Here is a 19,422-nt window from a genome sequence, read left to right as displayed (position 1 = left end):
GCCCGGCCGCTGCCGCAGCCGAGCGCCACCGGGAGCGATGCGGGCGCTGCAGCGCCACCGCGCGGCTGCTGCGGGAGAACGACTCGGTCTGCGGGGGGGGAAGGAGCGGCTGCGGCCAGGGGCACTCCGGAACAGCCCCCCCATTGCTCTGTGCCCCCATAGTGCTCCCAAGTCTCTGTGCCCCTATAGTGCCTCTCAGTTTCTATGTCCCTATAGTGCCCCCGTGTCTCTGTGTTCCTATAGTGCTTCCCCAGTCTCTATGTTTGCATAGTGCCCCCCAGTCTCTATGTCCCCATAGTGTCCCTGTGGTGTCCCCATGTCCCACCATGGCACGCAGGCTCTGTACACGCGTGTGAAGGTCCCGCAGGCGCCCGTCCCACTCCAGCACCCGCAGCATGTTCTGCTGCATCAACCCCGCCACTGCCTCAGCCTCGCGCTGGCACGGCCACAGCCCCGCCTGCGGCACCGGGACTGGGGCACACTGGGGACATGAGGACATTTGGGACAGGGGGAGCATGGGAGACTGTGGAGACATTGAGGACTATGGGGACATTAGGGATAGGAGGGACATTGGGGACTATGGAGACAGTGGGAACATTGTGAACATGGGGGACCATGGGGATATTGGGGATCAGGGGTCCTGGGGACATGGGAGCCATCAGGACTTTGGAGGCACAGGGACCACGGGCAAGTGGAACATGGGGACATTCGGGACATGGGAACAGTGGGGCCTATGGGGACCTTGGATCTGTGGGGGATCTGGGACTATGAGAACACAGGGGACATGGGACCATGGGGACATTGGGACTATGGGAACATGTGGACTATGGGAATGTTGGGACTGCAGGAAAGGGGCACATGGAGGAACAGGGACTATGGGGTCTTCAGGACATTGGGGACACTGGGGAACAGGGACTCTGCGGACATGGGGACATCACAGGGACACGGGGACCATAGGGACAAAGGGATCAGGGGGACATGGGGACTACAGGGACATCACAGGGACATGGGGACCATGGGGAAGGGGCACATGGGGACATGCAACCACCATGGGGGCCACAGGGACCATGGGGACAGCATGGGGGGATGTCGGGAATATAGGAACATGGCGACACAGGGACTATGGGGCCCATGGGGAAGGGGCACATGGAGATATGCAACAGGGACCATGGGGACATCACGGGGACATTGGGAACATGTGGACACAGGAACCATGGGACACGGCGCGGGGGGAACACCGGAAGGGGGGGACACGGGGAGTTCCCGACGGGTCCTGGTGCCCCCCCTTCCCGGGAAGCGGGAGCGGCGTCGGGGCCGCGGCACTCACCACGGTCCGGTGCCAGTGCCGGTCCCGTCCCGTCTGGCCCCATCCCGCCCCCTGAGCGGGTGGGACCAAGACCGCACCCCCCGGACACGGAGCGGCACCTGGTGTGTGCGGGACCCCTGTGCGGGCCCCCCCGTGTCCCCAGCCCCCGGCGGGGGCCCCCCCGGCCCTTGCCCCCTCCCTGGGACTCCGCGTCCGTGACCCCCCCCCCGGTGACACCGGTAACAGCGACACTGCCGCACTGCGCCCTTAGTCTCCGGTGCCATGCACCGGGCTGGGCCCGCCCCTCGGCACCACCCCCCGTGCGCCGCGTGTCCCCCCCGTCCCCTTCCCGTGTCCTCCCATGTGTCCCCATCCGTGCCCTGATGTTTGTCCTGACACATTTCTATCCATGTCCTCCCCCGTGTCCCCTTCATTGTCCCCCCATGTCCCCATCTGTGTCCTCCCCATCACGCCCATCTCCCCAGATGCATCCACCCGTGTCCCTCCCATGTCCCCATCCACGTCCCCACACGCACAGCGCTGGTCGCTGTGTATTGGTGCTCTGGGGGCCAGCAGGTGGGGATGGTGCCGGTGGCCATGAGGATTATGACAATGGTGATGATGGCACCCGTGAGGCTGAGCCCGAGGAGCACCTTCGTGATGTGCCACCATAGCCGGTGGTTGACCCCTGTGCTGCGGTCCTGGAGTGCTGCGACTGCAGGAACAGCGGCACCATGGGGACACCATTGCCACCATGGGGACACCATTGCAACCAAGGGGACACCCATGGCCATCCTTGGGACACCATTGTCACCACGGGGACACCATTGCCACCATGGGGACACCATTGCCACCACAGGGACACCATGGCCACCCTTGGGACGCCATTGCAACCATAGGTACACCAGTGCAACAATGGGGACACCACTGACACCCTTGGGACACCATTGCAACTATAGGGATACCCATGGCCACCCTTGGGTCCCCCGTTATTAACCCCGCCCCGCTCGGGGCTTCCGGAAGCTGCTGCCCCGGGGTGGGTGTGTCAGGGCGTGGCTCTGTTGGGCAGCCGCGATTGGTGGCTGCGCCCGCGACGTCCGGTGACGTAGCGCGAGGGGCGGAGTCACGGCGATGGCGGCGGCGGTGGCGGGCGCGGAGCGGGGCCGGGAGCGGGACCTGCCCCGAGCCCCCGCGGGCCCGGCGCGGCGGCGGCGGCCGGAGCAGGCCGCGGGCCCCGCCGCTGCCGCCACTGCGGAGCCGGGACCGGAGCCGGCGCCCAGCGTGACCCGGCGGTTGCTCGGCTTCGAGCTGCGGGACCTGACCAGCTGGCACCGCTTCGTGCGGCTGCTGCACCGCCCCGCCGACCCCGCCGCGCTCGGCGCCTTCCGCGCCGCCTTCGGTGAGCACCGGGAACCCGGGGGGGGGACGGGACCCGGAGCTGCCACGTTGGCCGCGGGTGAAGGTCCCCTCGGTCACTGCCCCCCGCAGGGCTGCTGATGGCGCTGGACGTGCCGCAGGAGCGCGGGATGGCGCTGCTGGACCGGCGCTTCCTGGACGGGCTGGAGGTTTGCCGCTTCCCGCTGCTGCCCGCGCTGCGCCCGCTGCCGCTCGACGGCATGTACCTGCTGTACGCCGTCATGATGCTCGGTACCGGCAGCGGGGCGGCGGCGGTGCAGCAGGGGACATGGTGGGGACGGGGACAGGGACCGGGATGGGAACTGCCGTGGTAGAGGGTGATGGGTGCTGAGATGGGTGCTGGGGGTGACAATGGGACAGAGACAGGGGAGAGATGGGGACAGGCACCTGAAGGTGCACAAGGGAGGGACTGGGACATGGTGAGCACAAGGAAGCAGGGGTGAGAGGAGGACACGGTGAGGACATGTTGGGGACAGGCACTGGAATGGGAGCTGCCATGGCAGAGGGTGATGAGCACTGAGATGGGTGCTGGGGGTGACACTGGGACAAGGACCCGAAGGGGTGTATGGTGGGACATGGGGACAGGGAAACGGGAGGGCTGGGGAGATGCCGGGGCCACTCCCGGTGTCACCGTGCCCTGGTGCAGGGGCACTGGGCATGATGCTGGGCTGCTGGTACCGCCTGAGCTGCGTGGCCTTCCTGTGCCCGTACTGGTACGTGCTGCTGCTGGACAAGACCTCCTGGAACAACCACTCCTACCTGTATGGGCTGCTGGCCTTCCAGCTCACATTCATGAGTGCCGACCGCTACGGGTGCGTGCACGGGCACCAGGGGGCACCCATGGGTGGCACAGAGAGCCCCTGAGGATGCTCTGATTGTGGCACAGGGTCCAGTGTCCCCATAGGGTGACAGAAGCATCGCCTGTGTCACCAGCGTGATCCCCATGGCAGCATGGTGACAGTGACCTGGTCACCCCCTTTCTTGGGGTATCCCCCCCCCTCCGTGTCCCCACAGGTCTGTGGACGGGCTCTTTCGGCCCCAGAAGAGGAACGCACACGTCCCACTGTGGAACTACACCCTGCTGCGGGCCCAGGTGAGACCTGGGGTCCCCAGTGTGCCCCTGGGGTCCTTGTCTCCCCCAGCCTGGTCCCTGTCCCCACACTGTCCCTGTGCCCCAGATCTTCCTGGTGTACTTCATTGCGGGGCTGAAGAAGCTGGACATGGACTGGGTGAGCGGGTACTCCATGGGCTCCCTTGCGCGCCACTGGCTCTTCGCACCCTTCAGGTGAGGAGGAGGAGGGTGATGGGGGGGTGATGGGGTGAGGCTGGCGGTGGGGGGTGATGAGATCTGGTTGAAGATGAGGAAGGTGATGGGGTGCGTGAAGGTGAGGAAGGCGATGGGGGGGATGATGGGGTGAGGATGAGGTTGGTGATGGGGTGAGGATGAGGAGGGTTATGCTGGTGCTTGTGGTGCTGATGCTGGTGCTGTGGCCAGGCTGGTGCTGTCAGAGCAGAGCACCAGCCTGCTGGTGGTGCACGGGGGGGGGCTCCTGCTGGACCTCTCGGCTGGGTTCCTGCTGCTGCTTGACGCCACCCGCCCCATCGCCCTCATCTTCGTCACCTACTTCCACTGCATGAACTCGCAGCTCTTCAGCATCGGTGAGAGCAGCAGCTGCACCCGAAACAGCCCCAGGGACCCCAAAACAGCCCCAGCCTGGGCAGGGGACCCCCTCAAGCACCGTGCCCAGTGCAGGGCGCCCCGGTGCAGAGGGGTACCTGAGCCGTGCCCCCCCAGGCATGTTCCCATACACCATGCTGGCCAGCAGCGGGCTCTTCTGCCACCCGAGCTGGCCGCGGCGCCTGCTGGCGCGGTGCCCGCGGTGGCTGTGGGGGGGCCTGCCCAGCACCCGCCCCCCCCGCCACAGCCCTGACTGCCACTATGGGGCACGGGGTGGGCTCCAGCCGCGCCAGCACCTCGCTGCGGCCTTCACCGTGCTCTACGTGCTGGAGCAGCTCTTCCTGCCCTACTCACACTTCATCACCCAGGTGGGGGCATGGGGGGGGTGTTTTGGGGATGGGGGAGAAAGGTCTGGGGGAGATGTGGGGTATTTTGAGGGGTATTTTGGGGACCATGGGAGGGGTTATCTGGGGACATGGGGGCATTTGGGGACATCAGAGGCGACATAGGGAGACTTTGTTTTGGATGTGAGGGGCAGCTTGGGGGACACGGGGGTATCCTGAGGGGGCTTGGGGGCATTTTTAAGGGCATGGAGGGGTTTTAGGGATGGAGGAGGCACTTTGGGGGGCATTGCTTAGGCCCTGGGGGGTACTTTCGAAGATGGGGGCATTTTCCTTGGCTACAAGGATGGGGTTTGGATGTCGGGAGAGCATTTTGGAGGACGTGGGGGTCCTTTATGAACACATGGGGAAGTGCTGGGGAGGGGGCACAGGGATCTCCCATCCCTTCCTTGTTCCCCCCCCCAGGGCTACAACAACTGGACCAACGGCCTCTACGGCTACTCCTGGGACATGATGGTTCACTCCCGCTTCCACCAGCACGTCAAGATCACGTACCAGGACGGGCTGACTGGGGACGTGGGGTACCTCAAACCGGGGGTGAGCAGAGCCCGAGGGAGGTACCAGGGGTGCAGGGGGGGATCCGCAGCCTCTAAACTGCCCCCCCCCGGGTAGGTGTTCACGCAGAGCCGGCGCTGGAAGGACCATGCGGACATGCTGAAGCAATACGCGACGTGCCTGAGCCAGCTCCTGCCGCGCTACAACATCTCCGAGCCCCGCATCTACTTCGACATCTGGGTCTCCATCAACGACCGCTTCCAGCAGAGGTTTGGGGGGTGGTGGTTATGGGGTGGGATGTGGGGAGCAGCACCCCCAAAGGTGCTGCAGGTGGGTGCTGAGGGCCCGTGGGTGCCACAGGCTCGTGGACCCGCGAGTGGACGTGGTGCGGGCGCCCTGGTCCCCATGGCGCCGCACGCCCTGGGTGCTGCCGCTGCTGCTGGAGCTGTCCCCATGGCGGCAGCGGCTGCAGGAGCTCGAGAGCAGCCTGGATGGGCACATGGATGTTGTCTTCATCGCTGACTTCCCTGGTATGGGACAGCACCGGGGGGGGGGAAGGTTTGAACCCCAGTGATGGAGGGGCCCAAACCGCATTTGTGCCCCCCCATAGGGCTGCACTTGGAGAACTTTGTGAGTGAGGACCTGGGCAACACGAGCCTGCGGGTGCTGCAGGGAGAGGTGCTGGTGGAGCTGGTGGAGCAGCACCGCAACCACTCGCTGCGGGAGGGCGAGGGGATGCAGGTGAGCGCAGGGGGGCAGTGGGGCCGTGCTAGGGAGAGGGGGTCCATGGAGGCTGAGCCCCCGTTTCCCCGCAGCTGCCGGCAGGGCAGTACCACAAGGTGCACACGGTGTCGGCCGAGCCCTCCTGCTACCTGTACCTGTATGTGAACACCACGGCGCAGGCGCTGGAGCTCAACCTGACCCGGCTGCAGGACCTGCGGGACCGGGCGCGCAACGGCACCGGTCAGCGCCGGGATGGGGGGGGGGGCATGGGGGGGGGGGGGGCATCCCTGCCCCTGTCACTGAACGCATCCCCCCCGCAGCGCCCGAGCCGCTGCCCCCGGAGCTGCGGCCGCTGCTGGGGGAGCCGCTGCCGCCCGGCGCCGCCGCGGACCCGCTGGTGGCGCTGCTGCTGCGCAGGGAGCGGCGGCAACGGGAGCGGGAGCGCGGGGCCGGGCTCGGGCAGCGCCTGCGGCGGTTCCTGCGCAGGAAGCTGCATCTGTTCCGCAGGAGGTGAGCGCGGAGCCGGCCCCCCCCGAGCCCCCCCAACCCCGGGGGGAGCCCCCAGAGCGGGGCACGGGCCCCCCCGCAGACCACATCAAACCCTCGCTGATGTGACCCCCCCCCAAACCCTCGTCCCGGCCCCCCCACCTCTCATTATGGCTCCTCATGGGCCTGCCAAATTCGTCTTCACTGCCCCCCCAAAGCTACTGCAACCCCTCATTACCGTCCCCCCAAACTGTTACAGGCCCCCAACTCCATCACTGACCCCAAACCCTGTCACTGCTCCACCCAGCCTTGTTACTGCCCCCCTAAACTCTCATTGCAGACCCCCCCCCAAACCTTATCTTTGACACCTCCCCCCCATTATTAACCCCAACTCCTCACGGACCCCTCCAAACCCCCATTACTGGGGTGCTCTTGTTACACCACTCCCAAACCCTCAGCACTGACCCTCAAAACCCTCCTTATGCCCCCCCATCACTTAAGTCTCTCCCCAACCATAGCATTGATCCTCAAACCCTCATTGATGTGACCCCCAGAACCTTGTCACTGCACCCCCAAACTCTATCGACCCCCCCAAAACTCTCATTATGGACCCCCAATCCCTTGCCAGCTCCATCTCTCCATCGCTGCCCCCGCCCCAGCTCTCATTATGGACCCAACCCCTTCTTACAGCCCCCCCAACCCAATCCCTGTGACCCCCCTAAACCCTCATCCTTGACCCCAGCCCCTCATCACTGTCACCCCAGAACCTCAGCAGTGACCCCCAACCCCTTGTCAGCTCCCCCCACCCCTGCACCCCCAACCTCTCATTACTGGGACCCCCAAATCCCTCCTCACCAACTCCCCCATCATTGATACTGACCCTCAATTCCCCATCACTGCCCCCCCAACCTGGTGTAAGCTCTCATTATTGGCCCCCCCAAACCCTCATCACTGACCCCAACTTCCCATTAGCTCCCCCCCCCCCCTTGTTACTGCCCCCAACCTGCCATTACAGACCCCCCAACCCCTCATTACTGACCCCCCCGCAGCGTGCTGATGACCTGCATCTCCCTGCGCAACCTGGCTGTGGGGCGGCCCCCCCCAGAGCGCCTGGCGCAGGAGCTCGCCTTTGCCGACTGGCGCCCAGCCGAGGAGGAGGAGCGGGGGGGTGACGATGGGGTCGACACAGACACAGTGGGGGGGGACCCCGAGCTCTGAACCTGCCCGCCCCCCCCCCCAGCAGGGGCTGAGGGTGGCTGCATCGAACCCAGTCTTTATTTGCCATTTGGGAGCGTTTTGGTGGAATCCGAACAAAATGGAATAAAAACCTCGGGGGAAAAAAAGGGAAATAAAATAAAAACCAAAGGGGGGGGACACCCCCCTTCACCCCCTCCCCGTTCCCCCCCCTTTGCCAAGGCACTTGGGGGGCCCAGGACGGGCAGTAAACAAGCCGGCTTCTCTGTACCACACCGGCCAAAGCACCCTGTCCTGGGGCTGTCACCCCACTTTGGAGTGGGAATTCAGGGGGGAGGGGTGATGGGGGGGGCATGGAGAAGGAGGGGGGGGAGATGCTGGAGGGGGGAATCAAGAGCTGCCGTGTGAGCGGGGGGCTTCTCTGTACTCACACCCCCCCTCAGCACACAATAAATACACCGCTAGAAAAACACGTTCAAGTATCAACACTCCCCCCAGCCAAAGCTTTGAGTGCCCCCCCTCTTCCCCCCCAGGATCCATCCCTAAGCTCAGCCGAGCCCCCCCCCCGGGGGGGGGGGGTTGTGCAGTTTGTGGAGTCACTTCGGTTGTTGGCTAAAAAATACAACTTAAAACAACCACCAAAGGGTTCTTCCTCCTCACACGGGGGGGGGGGTGGTTTTAACACTGTGTGTCCCCCCCCCATAACTCATGTGTGTGTTTGTGTCCCCCATAAATGTGTGTCCTCTGAGGGATAAGGAGCTAAAATCAGGGTTAGGACAAGTCGAGCACCAGCAAGGCCCCCCGCCCCGCAGCTCCATCTGCACCATGGGGGGGACACATGGTGTTAACCCCCCTCGGGGGGGCTTTTTGCCATCTCTGAACTCGGACTTGCCACCAGGTTTCAAGAGCAGCAGGAGGGCTTGGGGGGGGGCCGAGGCCACGCGTGGTCCCCATGGAACCCATGGCGAGAGGGAAAAGGGAGAGACGGGGGGGGCCCAGCTTTTACCCCCCAGAGCCCAGGGGCTTCTCTGTAGCCTACGCCCACCGGGGTGGGGGGAAAAGCCTGACAAGGGCTGGGATCTTCCTCAGTACTTCAGTTTTTTGGGCACTTCCCAAGGGAAACTGTCCCTACCGAAGTGGCCATAGGCTGCGGTCCTCTGATACAGGGGCTTCTTCAGGTCCAGGTCCCTGCAATGACACAAGTGCTCAGCCCCCCTCCATGTGTGTGTCCCCAACCCCTGCTCCGTGTCCCCATGGTCCCTATGCCCCCCCCCCCGTTACCTGACGATCACCCCGGGGCGAAGGTCGAAGTTCTTCTTGACGATCTCCAGCAGCTCCCGCTCGCTCTTCTGGGAGGTGCCGTAGTGGAAGATGGAGATGGACAAGGGGTGGGACACCCCGATGGCATACGACACCTAAAGGTGGGGACGGGGGGCACGGGATAAGCCTGAGGACCCCCCCCAAAGCAGTGTGGGGACGGGGAGAGGCACCAGCACCCACCTGCACCAGCACCCTGCGGCACAGCCCGGCCTTCACAAGGGACTTGGCCACCCAGCGCGCAGCGTAGGCAGCCGAACGGTCCACCTTGGTGTAGTCCTTCCCCGAGAAGGCACCGCCGCCGTGTGCCCCCCACCCCCCATACGTGTCCACGATGATCTTGCGGCCCGTGAGGCCGGCATCACCCTGTGGGGACATCACCACCACCATCACTACCACTGCTGTGGTGCCGTCACCACGGTGTCAGCAGGAGCGTGGTGTTACCTGGGGACCGCCGATGACAAAGCGGCCGCTGGGCTGGAGGTGGTAGATGGTGTCATCATCCAGGTACTTGGCTGGCACCACAGCCTTGATGACCTTCTCCTTCAGCGCATCCCGCATCTCGTCCACGGACACCTCCTCGTCGTGCTGCACCGAGATGACGATGGTGTGCACACGGATGGGGATGACAGCGCCGCGGTCCTGCATGTACTGCACCGTCACCTGCCGACACAGGAGGACACGGGGCTGTCAAGGAGCTGGGGGGACATGGGGCAATGGGTTATGGGTGCCAGAGCCTCACCTGCGTCTTGGAGTCGGGGCGCAGCCAGGGCAGGGTGCCGTTGCGGCGCAGCTCGGCCAGCTTGGCGTTGAGCTTGTGCGCCAGGACGATGGTGAGGGGCATGCACTCCTCTGTCTCATCCGTGGCGTAGCCAAACATCAGCCCCTGTGTGAGGGGAGGGAAATGTGGGTGAACCTACAGCTCCCCCAGACCTGCCGCGGCGGCTCCAGTGCCACGAGGCCTGACCTGGTCCCCAGCACCGACGTCCTCCTCACTGCGGTCCAAATGTACGCCCTGAGCGATGTCGGGGGACTGCTGCTCCAGTGCCACCAGCACGTTGCATGTCTTGTAGTCGAAGCCTGGGGCAGAGCCGAGGCCACGGTGAGCCCAATGTGCCGAGACCCTCCCCCAGCACCGAGCTGTGCCACCCGTCCCGTCCCTGGCACCTACCTTTGGAGGAGTCATCATAACCGATGTGCTTGATGGTGTCCCGAACCACCTTCTGGTAGTCCACCGCCGCGCAGGACGTGATCTCCCCGGCCAGCAGAATCATCCCTGTCTTTGCCACCGTTTCTGGAGGGCAGTTGGGTGATGTCAGTGCCGGTGTCACCCACCCCATGTCCCACGAGGGGAGCCCCACTCACCACAGGCCACCTTGGCATCTGGGTCCTGCTTGAGGTGGGCGTCCAGGACAGCGTCGCTGATCTGGTCGCAGATTTTATCTAGAGGACAGAGGGTGAGGCTGTGACAGGCCTGGCCCTTCCTTCCGCTGGGAAGCGGAGCACGAGCCTCCCGTTAATCCCGAGGGCTCCAGCAGCGCACAAAGCCCTCGCCTTGTCCCCGAGCCGGCTTCTTAGCCTGGAATTCCAGGCATTTACCAGTTAAGCTCCAGTTACAGCCAGGTCAGAGCTGGGCCTCAGCCACAGACGGCGGTGCCAGAGGGGCCTGGCACTGCCAGGGGCTCCCGGCTTTCCCAGCTGGAGCGTGCCAGCTTCCGGCTCCCGGGGGGTGCTGCTGTGTGCCCGCCACCTCCCACCGGATACCCAGAGCCCGGGATGGGCTATGGGAGAGGCCGAGCCCACTCCTGCTCCCTGGAGCTTCCCAAAGGCCACCCGGGGCTGGGCCGTGAATAAGCAATTCCCAAGGACCGCGGCGTCCTTGGCCACGACCTCTGGGGACAGATCTGGGAGAGGATGAGGCAGCCCCGGGCTGAGGCAGGGCAGCTCCCCAGGGCTCTGCTTGGGGTGAAAGAGTGCGGGGGCAGCCTCGCACCGCACCCGAGTGAGCAATGCCTTATCTGTGCAGCAGCAGCGCGTGACCCGGGGCGTGGGGAGTCCCAAGGGCACCCACGGCGCGGTGCAGGGCTCGGACCGTGCCATAGGGCAACGTGGCTCCAACAGAGCCCCCCGAGGCTGTGGGGCACTGGGGAAGCAATCCCGGAGGTGCTGGGGATCCAAGCTGTGACCCACGGGGAGCTCGGGGGGGCTGGAGCACCCCCATGGGGGTCCCGAGCCTCCAGCGGCGGGTAGGTACAACCGGGAGGCTCCACATCTCATCATCCCCCGCTGGGTGGAACCGGAGACCCCGCGGGGCACAACCGGGATCTGCTCAGTCACGGCTGAGTCACGGCAGCCCCAAACCAACCCCCCCCCGCCGCTGCGTCATCCAGGAACACCCCCCCCCCTTCACCAAACCCCAACCCCAACAACACGCATCACGTCGTATCGCGACATGTCGCGTGTGTGTTGCCCCCTCCCAACCCCCCCGCAACACCCCACGCGGGAAGCACGTGCACGACGGGGGCCGCAATGCGGCGCGCGCCGCCCCGGCACTGCGCGCGCGCCCGGTGGCGTCACCACCCCCCCCCCCCCCAACTTTAACCCGCCGCCGGGAGACCCCCCCCCCACCTCCTGCAAGCGCGCGCGCGGCCATTCCCCCCCCGCTTCCCCGTCCTCCTCCTCTTTCTCCCCGCCTGCCCCGCGACCTGCGCCTGCGCCCTCCGCGCCTCGGCCGCGGCCCGCACCTGGGTGCCCCTCGCCCACGGACTCGGAGGTGAAGAGGAACGTGCCCTCCTCGATGAGCACCTCGTGGAAGCCGTTCAGTTGTCCGTTCATGGTGCTGGCGGAGCGGGGGCGGCGGCAGCAGCGCAGATACCGTTTGTATCTCACCCAGCCGCGGCAGACTGAACGCGACGCCCGCCGCACCGCCTCTATTTGTACCCTCCTCGCCCCGCCCTCTCGCCCTGCACCGCCAATGGCGAGCGCCGAGCGAGCCGCGGCGCAAACCACTGTGGGTGAACGGGGGAGGAGCGGGAAGTCACTCGCGCAGCGGCCGCTACCGCTGCACCTTCCCCGCTCCCCCGCGGACAACCGGCCGCCGAGCGAAAGGTCGAGAGCGCGGTCGGGCCGTGTCGCTTCTCCGCGGGGCGCGGCGGGGTGGGCGGTAACCGGCGGGTATGAACCTGATACTTCCCTACAGTGGCCCGGCCGCATGGACCCTCCCGCTCTGGCCGGCGGCCCCAGGCGCGGGTGCCGGGCGCGCATGCGCGCTGCGCCGGCCAAGGGCGGTGGGGCTCGTCCATCGGCGCCGCCGCCATCTTGCGGGGCGAGCGGTTCCGCCATTGTGCGGGCCCGGCCCCGCGATGGGCACCAGGAGCCGTTAGAGCTGCGGTAGGGGTTTAACACACACCTGGTGGAGCAGCTCCGGGGGGCTCCCCATGGGCAGGCATTGTCAGCGCCACCCTCAATGGCTGTGCCAACCCCAACCCATGAGGGCATGGGCTCTTCCCGTCTGCCATGGCCCCAGGGCTCCGGTGTGCACCAGAACCGGCCTCCAGGCTGGAGACTGCCCCAGACGGGATAAGGAAGGTAAAAGTCACCCAAATCACAATGGCAAAAGCAAGCATGCAGCCCAAGTAACCCATTTTACAATGGCAGAAGCATTAAGACCAAGCCCCCAGCGCTGTGTGTCTGGATGAGGCACTGGGAAATGGACACGAATCCAGTGAGTTGCCTCACATTGGGATGGGAATAGCATTTTCCAGCCTAACATCCCTGTATGCTCATCCAAGCTCCAGGACAAGGAGATGATGGCAACAGCATTCCATCTATTGCGTGCTTTGTTCCAAAGATCAGCCCAGTTCTCCCATCCCCTCCAGGTTCTCCTACCACAAGCATCATCCTGGCCCCAAGCAGCTCCGACACTGTCCACCATGGAGCTGCAGGAGCTCGGACTGAACAACTGGAAAGCCAAGAGCTTCTGGGAGCACCTGGGACATGGATCCAGTTCCTGGCACATGGAGTTACAGCACCAGGGGCTCTGCGTGTTGTCAGCTCAGGTTCAGCTGCTTGGCATGAGCTGAAGCCTATGGCCATAAACTGGGACCTTCACTGGGATCAGGATTCTGCCCCCAGGAATGCTTCCTCCTTTGCCATGAGGCATCCACTCACACCCAGGGAGCATTGGGACTGATGGCTCCTGAATCCGGCTCCTCATCCCTATGGATGGTCAGGACTAAGATGAGGCTGTGGCCAGGACCTGGGGCCATTGTGGCCTCTTGGTGCCTGATGCAACCGGGTGGCACGGTTGCCAGTGCTGGAGCCGTCCCAGCGCCAGCACCGGCCTCTCCCTGTGGTGCACCCAGGACAGACAGACACCAGGCACACGTGTGCCCAGGGCAGATGGGACACCCAGGACCTGCACCCACATGTCAGATGGACACCCAGGACAGACACCCATGGCCCTGGTGCTGAGGGCAGATGGACACCCGTGTTTGATAGCCAGGACAGACAGACAGCCGTGAGAGATGGCTGCGCCCTGACACCCAGCACAGGCACCCAGCACCCTGACACCCAGGACAGATGGACACCCATGGCCCTGATATTCAGGATAGACAGACACCCGTGTCTCTGGTACCCAGGACAGATAGACACCCAGGACAGATGGCTGCACTCTGCACCCCAATACCCAGGACAGACACACATGTCTCCCAGCACCCAGGACAGACGAACACCCTGCACCCTGACACCGACAGACACCGGGGCAGGGCCAGCAAGGGCAGGACCTTGGGTGAGCCTCGGGAAACGTCTCGCCCTCCTACCTCATTTGCATGCAACTAATTTGCATAAGGGGGGGGGAACAGTCCCTTTTCTCGTCTCTGGACATATATTGGATCAGGAGTCGACTCCTCGTGGCACCACGGAGCTGCCCCTCAGGGGCTGGAGCTGGGGGATGTCTCCCGGGGGGGTACAGCTCCCACATTCCGGGCCACTAGTTGCTGCTCCCGCTCCTCCCGGTACCGCCGGGAATGGGAAGAGAACGGGAATGGAGGTTATGGGATGGGGAAAGGGAGATCCCCCCCTCAACACCCCCTTCTAGTTCTGGCCCCCAGAGCCCCGGACTCGGCTGCCAAGGCACCCCCTGCTCCACAGGGACCCCCCACCCTGGCTGCTGGGTGCCCCCTGCACCCCAGGGGCTGCCTACCCTCATTGACAGGCACCCCATGCACACCAAGGAGCCCACCCTCAGGCTCTCGGGCATCCCATGCACACCAGGGCCCCCTGCCCTAGCTCAAAGGCACCCTATGGACCCCCCCAGCCCAGACAGCAGGAACCTCAGGGACCAACAGCACCCATGCACCCCAAAGGCCCCCTGCCCTGATTCGCAAACACCCTGTGCACCTCAAGGAGCCCCCACCCCAGCTACAAAGAACCCCCTGCCCTGGATCAAAGGCACCCCAGGGACACCCCCCCACGATGCTGGGCACCCATGAAACACAGGGACCGCCACCCAGGCTCATGCGTGCCCCATGAGTCCCACGCCCCCCCGCCCCAGGGTCCCCCCTGCAGCCCCTCCCCACGGACACACCCTCGCTCCGGTGGCGCAGCGAGGAAGGCGCTGCTCCTCCAGCACTGAGCTTCAAGGTTCGAGCCCCGCCTGCACAAACCTCGACGGGCGTGGAGACCCTCGGTTGAGTCACCATGTGTGTCCCGTCCCCGCTGTGTCCCGTACACGCTGCGTCCTCCCCCCGCTCCGGGCTGTGCCGAGCCCGCGGCGGGGCGGAACCAGCGCTTCCCCCTCCGCCAGCGGTGTGGCAACAGCTTCACCACCTCCTCCTTCCTTCCTCGTCCCATGGGTGAGCGGGGACCCCCGGGGGCGGGAGGCGGCCGCGGGCCGGGCGGCGGGGCCATGGCGCGCAAACCCCCGCTCCCCCTCGCCCTCCTCCTCCTCTGTCTCCGCGCAGAGGCCGAAGCCGCCGCCCGTGGCCCCGCGCCCGCCCCGCGGCGCGCAGTGCTCCGGTACCGGTGAGTGGCGCTGCGGGAGCGGCCCCGCGAGGGGCGGGGCGGGGGGGCACCGGTGTCCGCGCTGTTCCCGCAGGATGCGCGACGTGGACCACAAGAGCCTTTACCTGCGCGACGGGCGGCTCGTGGCCGGGCACCTGCAGGGCGCCAACGCGGCGCGGGAAGGTGAGGGGGGGCCCCGCGGGGGGGGGTGACACCGATGGGGACCCCCCCTTCGAGCGCGCCCTAACGCGGGGTGACCCCAGAGGAGGTGTTTTGGGTGCCCAACCGCGCCTTCGCGCCCGCCCGGCTGCCCCTCGTCATGGGCATCCAGAACGGGTCCCGGTGCCTCGCCAGCGCCCCCGGGCCCCAGCCCAGCCTGAGCCTGCAGGTCAGCCACCGCCAGCGGGGGGGCAGCGTGGGGACACCAATGGGATGGAGACATCAATGGGGACATCACTGGGGATGGGGATATCGATGGGGACACCATGGGGGCACCAATGGGATGGGGGCACCAATGGGAATGGAGACATCATGGGGATACCACGGGGACGGGGACATCAATGGGAATGGGGGAACCAATGGGATGGGGACATCATTGGGGACATCACTGAGATGGGGACACCAGTGGGGATGGGGATATCACTGGGGACACCAATGAGCATGGGGACACCACGGGGATGGGGACATCAGTGGGGACACCAAAGGGATGGGGACACCAAGGGGGGTGGAGTTGGGGACACCAATGGGATGGGTACTCCAATGGGCATGGAGACACCACAGGGATGGGGACATCAATGGAGACACCAAAGGGATGGGAACACCAATGGACATGGTGACACCACGGGGATGGGGACATCAGTGAGGACACCGAAGGGATGGGGACACCAGTGCGGATGGGGGCACCATGGGGACACCAGTGGGACACAAAGACATGGGGATACAAAGAGATGGGAACACTGCGGGAACACGGTGGGGATGGGGACATGAAAGGGGTTGGGACACCCTGGGGAGGGGACACCACGGGGCTGGGGCGACCGCAGCCCCCGCTGTCGCGGTCCCCCTTTCCCCCTGCGGCTGCCCGGTGCTGTCCCGGTCCCATCCCGGTCCCGTCTCGGTGCCACCTCGTGCCGGTGCCGCCGCAGGACGCCGACATCTGGGAGCTGCCCCGCGCCGGGGCGGCCTCGGCCGCCTTCACCTTCTTCCGCTCGTACCGGGCCGGGCTGTGGCGCTTCGAGTCGGCCGCGAATCCCGGCTGGTTCCTGTGCACCTCGGCGCGGGGCCACCAGCCCCTGGGGCTCTCCCGGCACCACGACGCCAGCACCCGCCTCGACTTCTACTTCAGCGCCGCCGAGTGCCCGGAGCCCGGCACCGGCCCCGGGGACGGGGACCCCCCCATTGGGGACCGGGACCCCCCCACTGGGGACCGGAACACCCCCCCGGTGACCCCCGGTGACGCCGCGGGGCAATAAAGCTGCCGAGGGCACCGGTCCCGTGTCGGGGGCTCCGTGGCTCGGGCCGGGCGGCGGCCCCGGGGTTGCGCCACCGGGCGCGTCCCGGGCTCGGGCGGCTCCTTCCCGGAACGGGGGGACGCTGGAGACGCTCCAGCCCCGGCGTGTCCCGACCGGCACCGGGAGACGCGAACGGGGATCACGAGGTGGGGATGGGGGCAGCGGAGGGACGTGGGAATATGGGGACAGGGGACACGGGGGTGTGGGGACAGGGGAAAGGGGGGAGACACGGGGACATTACGGGGACATGGGCATGGGAACAGGGGACACGGGGATGTCTGGAGGCAGGTTTATGGGGACATGGGGATATAGGGGGACAAGGGAACATGGGGTACGGGAACATGGGGTACAGGAACATGCGGGCGTCACAGGGACATAGGGATGCGGGGCACAGGGACATGAAGGGATACAAGGATGTGGGGACACAAAGGCAAGGGGGCATCACAGGGATCTGTGGATGGGGCACATGGGGACGGCCCCCACGGGGACACGGTGCCCCGGCCCCGGTGGCAGTGGAGGGAACATAGGAGACACGAGGGGACACCGGGACATGGCAGGACACGGACACCGGGTTGAGGTTTCACCAGCCCCGGCCCTGCCCAAATCGGTGCCGCCCAAGGCCGGGGGCGGGCTCTGCTCCCCCGCTCTATAAGAGCCGGAGCCACATCTCGGGACACGCTCGGGACGGGCTCGGGAACGCGGGGGATCATCCGTTACCGCCCCATCGGGAACGAGCCAGGTCCTGCCTGGCAGCGGCTGCAGCGCGTTCACTCTGGAGCCGACTGAGAGCAGCGGCCGGTGAGCGGGGACGGGATGGGATGGAGTTGGGATGGGGATGGGGTCGGGATGGGGCTGGGAGGGGGTCGGAGTGGCCCCATCCCTCCCCCAGGATGTGGCACCTGTGGGCGCTCGCCCTCACCCTAACCTGTCCCTGTCCTCCGTGGGCAGCAGCGGGGCCGAGGGGCCCCCGGGACCCCAGCAGCGGCCCTGGCCCCTGCAGCACCCGATGGGGATCTCGGCGGAGCAGGGCACAGGCACCGGGGCCGTGCCAGAGGCTGTCACCGACCCCGACATGGAGGCCTTGTTCGAGGAGTTCCTGGGGAAAGGTAACGCCTGAGGGCACAGGGACATGGACCCACCGTGCCCGTCCCCGGGTCCCTGTGTCCGCGTGTCCTCGTGCCCATATCCTTGCGATATCCCCCTATCCGTGTGTGCCTCCTGCCCTCCCCATGTTCCCGTGCCCATATCCCTGTGATGTCTCTGTACCCCTACACACCTGAGACGCTGTGTGTCCCCTGCCCACATCCCTCTGTCTTCATGTCCACATCCTCAAGTATCCATCACACCTGTGTCCCACATCTCCATGTCCATGTCCCCATCCTCATGTCCCTGTGACAGCCCCGTGCCCCATCCCCACATTCCCATATCCCTGTGGCATCCCCGTGTGCCTGTGCACCTGTGATATCCTCATGTCCCCACGTCCATCACACCCCCGTCCCCACGTTCCAGTGATGCCCTCATGCACCCACGATGTCCATGTCCCCTCCATCCCATCTGTAGTCCCCGTGTCCCCCATCCCCGTGTCCCTGCGATGTCCCCTGCACCCCCATGCCCGTGACACCCCATGTGCCCCCCGCCGTGTCCCCGCTCCCCCCGCTCCCCGCAGAGTTCTCGCCGGAGCTGATGGTGCCCTCGGCGGCGCCGCCGCAGCCCCGGGGCCGGCCCCACCACTTCGTGCTGCGGGACACGGAGCAGCGCGGGCTCTGCCTGCGCGGGGGGCGCCTGGTGCCCACCCCTCTGCAGGGAGCCAGCGCCGACCAGGAAGGTGCGTGCCGGGGGCGGGGGAGGCCCCGCGCCCGCTGCCCCCGCCCCACGCGGCCCCTCCGTGTCCCGCAGAGCCCATCAGTGTGGTGCCCAACCCGCACCTGGAGCGCCGGCGCTGCCCCCTCATCGTGGGCATCCGGGGGGGCAGCAGGGCCCTGTCCTGCAGCCCCGGCCCCGAGCCCCGCCTGCAGCTCGTGGTGAGGGGGGGGCGCGGCCGAGGGGGGGCACTCTGGGGTGGGAGGACCTTGCTATGGGTCAGCCCAAGGTGAGGAATCCCGAGGTGAGGGCACCCATACGTAGAGCACCCCAAGGTGAGGGCACCCATAGGTGAAGCACCTCAAGGTTGAGGCACCCATAGGTGAAGCATCCCAAGGTGAGGGCACCCATAGGTGAAGCACCTCAAGGTTGAGGCACCCATAGGTGAAGCATCCCAAGGTGAGGGCACCCATAGGGAGTCAGCACAGGCTTGGTCAGCTCCAGGTGGGCAGCACAAGGTGGGGGCACCCATAGGTGGAGCACCCCAAGGTTGAGGCACCCATACGTAGAGCACCCCAAGGTGAGGGCACCCATAGGTGGAGCACCCCAAGGTTGAGGCACCCATAGGGAGTCAGCACAGGCTTGGTCAGCTCCAGGTGGGCAGCACAAGGTGGGGGCACCCTGGGGTGGGGGGACCTGGAACGGGGTCAGCCCAGGCCGGGGAACCCCGGGGCGGCTCAGCCCGAGCTGAGTCCACCCAAAGCTGCTCAACCCCTGGGGCCCAACCCGAGGTGGGGCCCCCCGAGGCGGTGCCACCCCCGCGAGGAGCGGGCCCTGGGGGGTCCCCGCGGGTCGGTGCCGCCGCGGCCGTGCCCCAGCGCTGTCCCCCCGCAGGATGTGGAGCTGCTGGAGCTGTTCTCGCGCGGGGAGGGGGCCACTCCCTGCACCTTCTACAAGACCTTCGGGGGCTCCACGCACACCTTCGAGGCTGCCGCGTGCCCCGGGGCCTTCCTCAGCACCGCGGGGGGGCAGGAGCTGGGCCTGGCTCCCCCCGACGGCGCCACCAGCTTCTACCTGCACCGCAGGTGACCCCCG

The 19,422-nt window shown here is 66.2% G+C and overlaps 4 protein-coding genes across 4 annotated transcripts; 3 read left to right on the top strand and 1 right to left on the bottom strand.

Moving 5' to 3' along the window:
• Nucleotides 1–2,589: 2,589 nt before the first annotated feature.
• Nucleotides 2,590–7,739, top strand: GGCX (gamma-glutamyl carboxylase). The gene is made up of 14 exons (XM_080634719.1): nucleotides 2,590–2,705; nucleotides 2,795–2,953; nucleotides 3,369–3,534; nucleotides 3,737–3,815; nucleotides 3,901–4,007; nucleotides 4,218–4,381; nucleotides 4,518–4,768; nucleotides 5,207–5,338; nucleotides 5,414–5,565; nucleotides 5,657–5,826; nucleotides 5,907–6,037; nucleotides 6,112–6,259; nucleotides 6,340–6,529; nucleotides 7,555–7,739. Exons 2-14 carry the CDS (start codon nucleotides 2,803–2,805, stop codon nucleotides 7,721–7,723), a joined length of 2,010 nt encoding a protein of 669 aa, XP_080490845.1. The 5' UTR covers nucleotides 2,590–2,705; nucleotides 2,795–2,802; the 3' UTR covers nucleotides 7,724–7,739.
• A 57-nt stretch (nucleotides 7,740–7,796) lies between these two features.
• MAT2A (methionine adenosyltransferase 2A) lies at nucleotides 7,797–11,906 on the bottom strand. Its single transcript, XM_080634720.1, has 9 exons — nucleotides 11,761–11,906; nucleotides 10,382–10,459; nucleotides 10,188–10,310; nucleotides 9,984–10,096; nucleotides 9,759–9,902; nucleotides 9,461–9,679; nucleotides 9,200–9,382; nucleotides 8,981–9,114; nucleotides 7,797–8,887 (listed from the first exon to the last, which is right to left on the bottom strand). The coding sequence occupies exons 1-9, from the start codon at nucleotides 11,849–11,851 to the stop codon at nucleotides 8,785–8,787; spliced, it is 1,188 nt and encodes a 395-aa protein (XP_080490846.1). The 5' UTR covers nucleotides 11,852–11,906; the 3' UTR covers nucleotides 7,797–8,784.
• A 3,018-nt stretch (nucleotides 11,907–14,924) lies between these two features.
• Nucleotides 14,925–16,547, top strand: LOC308230034 (interleukin-1 family member 10-like; the record flags this gene model as incomplete). Its single annotated transcript, XM_080634485.1, has 4 exons — nucleotides 14,925–15,040; nucleotides 15,114–15,202; nucleotides 15,283–15,407; nucleotides 16,162–16,547. 4 exons carry the CDS (start codon nucleotides 14,925–14,927, stop codon nucleotides 16,486–16,488), a joined length of 657 nt encoding a protein of 218 aa, XP_080490611.1. The 3' UTR covers nucleotides 16,489–16,547.
• Nucleotides 16,548–16,882: 335 nt separating this feature from the next.
• Nucleotides 16,883–19,416, top strand: LOC308230033 (interleukin-36 receptor antagonist protein-like; the record flags this gene model as incomplete). The annotated part of the gene is made up of 5 exons (XM_080634484.1): nucleotides 16,883–17,325; nucleotides 17,476–17,633; nucleotides 18,194–18,352; nucleotides 18,424–18,548; nucleotides 19,222–19,416. The coding sequence occupies exons 2-5, from the start codon at nucleotides 17,534–17,536 to the stop codon at nucleotides 19,414–19,416; spliced, it is 579 nt and encodes a 192-aa protein (XP_080490610.1). The 5' UTR covers nucleotides 16,883–17,325; nucleotides 17,476–17,533.
• Nucleotides 19,417–19,422: the final 6 nt, after the last annotated feature.

Source organism: Psittacula echo (assembly GCF_963264785.1).
Source record: "Psittacula echo genome assembly, chromosome: 25".
In the NCBI taxonomy this organism is placed as follows: domain Eukaryota; kingdom Metazoa; phylum Chordata; class Aves; order Psittaciformes; family Psittacidae; genus Psittacula; species Psittacula echo.
Note: the sequence above shows the minus strand (reverse complement) of the source record. Positions and strands in the feature narration are given on the sequence as shown.

Excerpts from the sequence above, each read along its gene's own strand:
- GGCX (XM_080634719.1), top strand. The coding sequence starts at position 2,803 with ATGGCGCTGGACGTGCCGCAGGAGCGCGGGATGGCGCTGCTGGACCGG. Across the intron at positions 4,382-4,517 it reads CTCGCAGCTCTTCAGCATCG|GCATGTTCCCATACACCATG; the intron begins GTGAGAGCAGCA and ends GTGCCCCCCCAG. Across the intron at positions 6,038-6,111 it reads GGGAGGGCGAGGGGATGCAG|CTGCCGGCAGGGCAGTACCA; the intron begins GTGAGCGCAGGG and ends GTTTCCCCGCAG.
- MAT2A (XM_080634720.1), bottom strand. The coding sequence starts at position 11,851 with ATGAACGGACAACTGAACGGCTTCCACGAGGTGCTCATCGAGGAGGGC. Across the intron at positions 10,097-10,187 it reads TTATGATGACTCCTCCAAAG|GCTTCGACTACAAGACATGC; the intron begins GTAGGTGCCAGG and ends GCTCTGCCCCAG. Across the intron at positions 9,383-9,460 it reads TTGTCATCGGCGGTCCCCAG|GGTGATGCCGGCCTCACGGG; the intron begins GTAACACCACGC and ends ATGTCCCCACAG.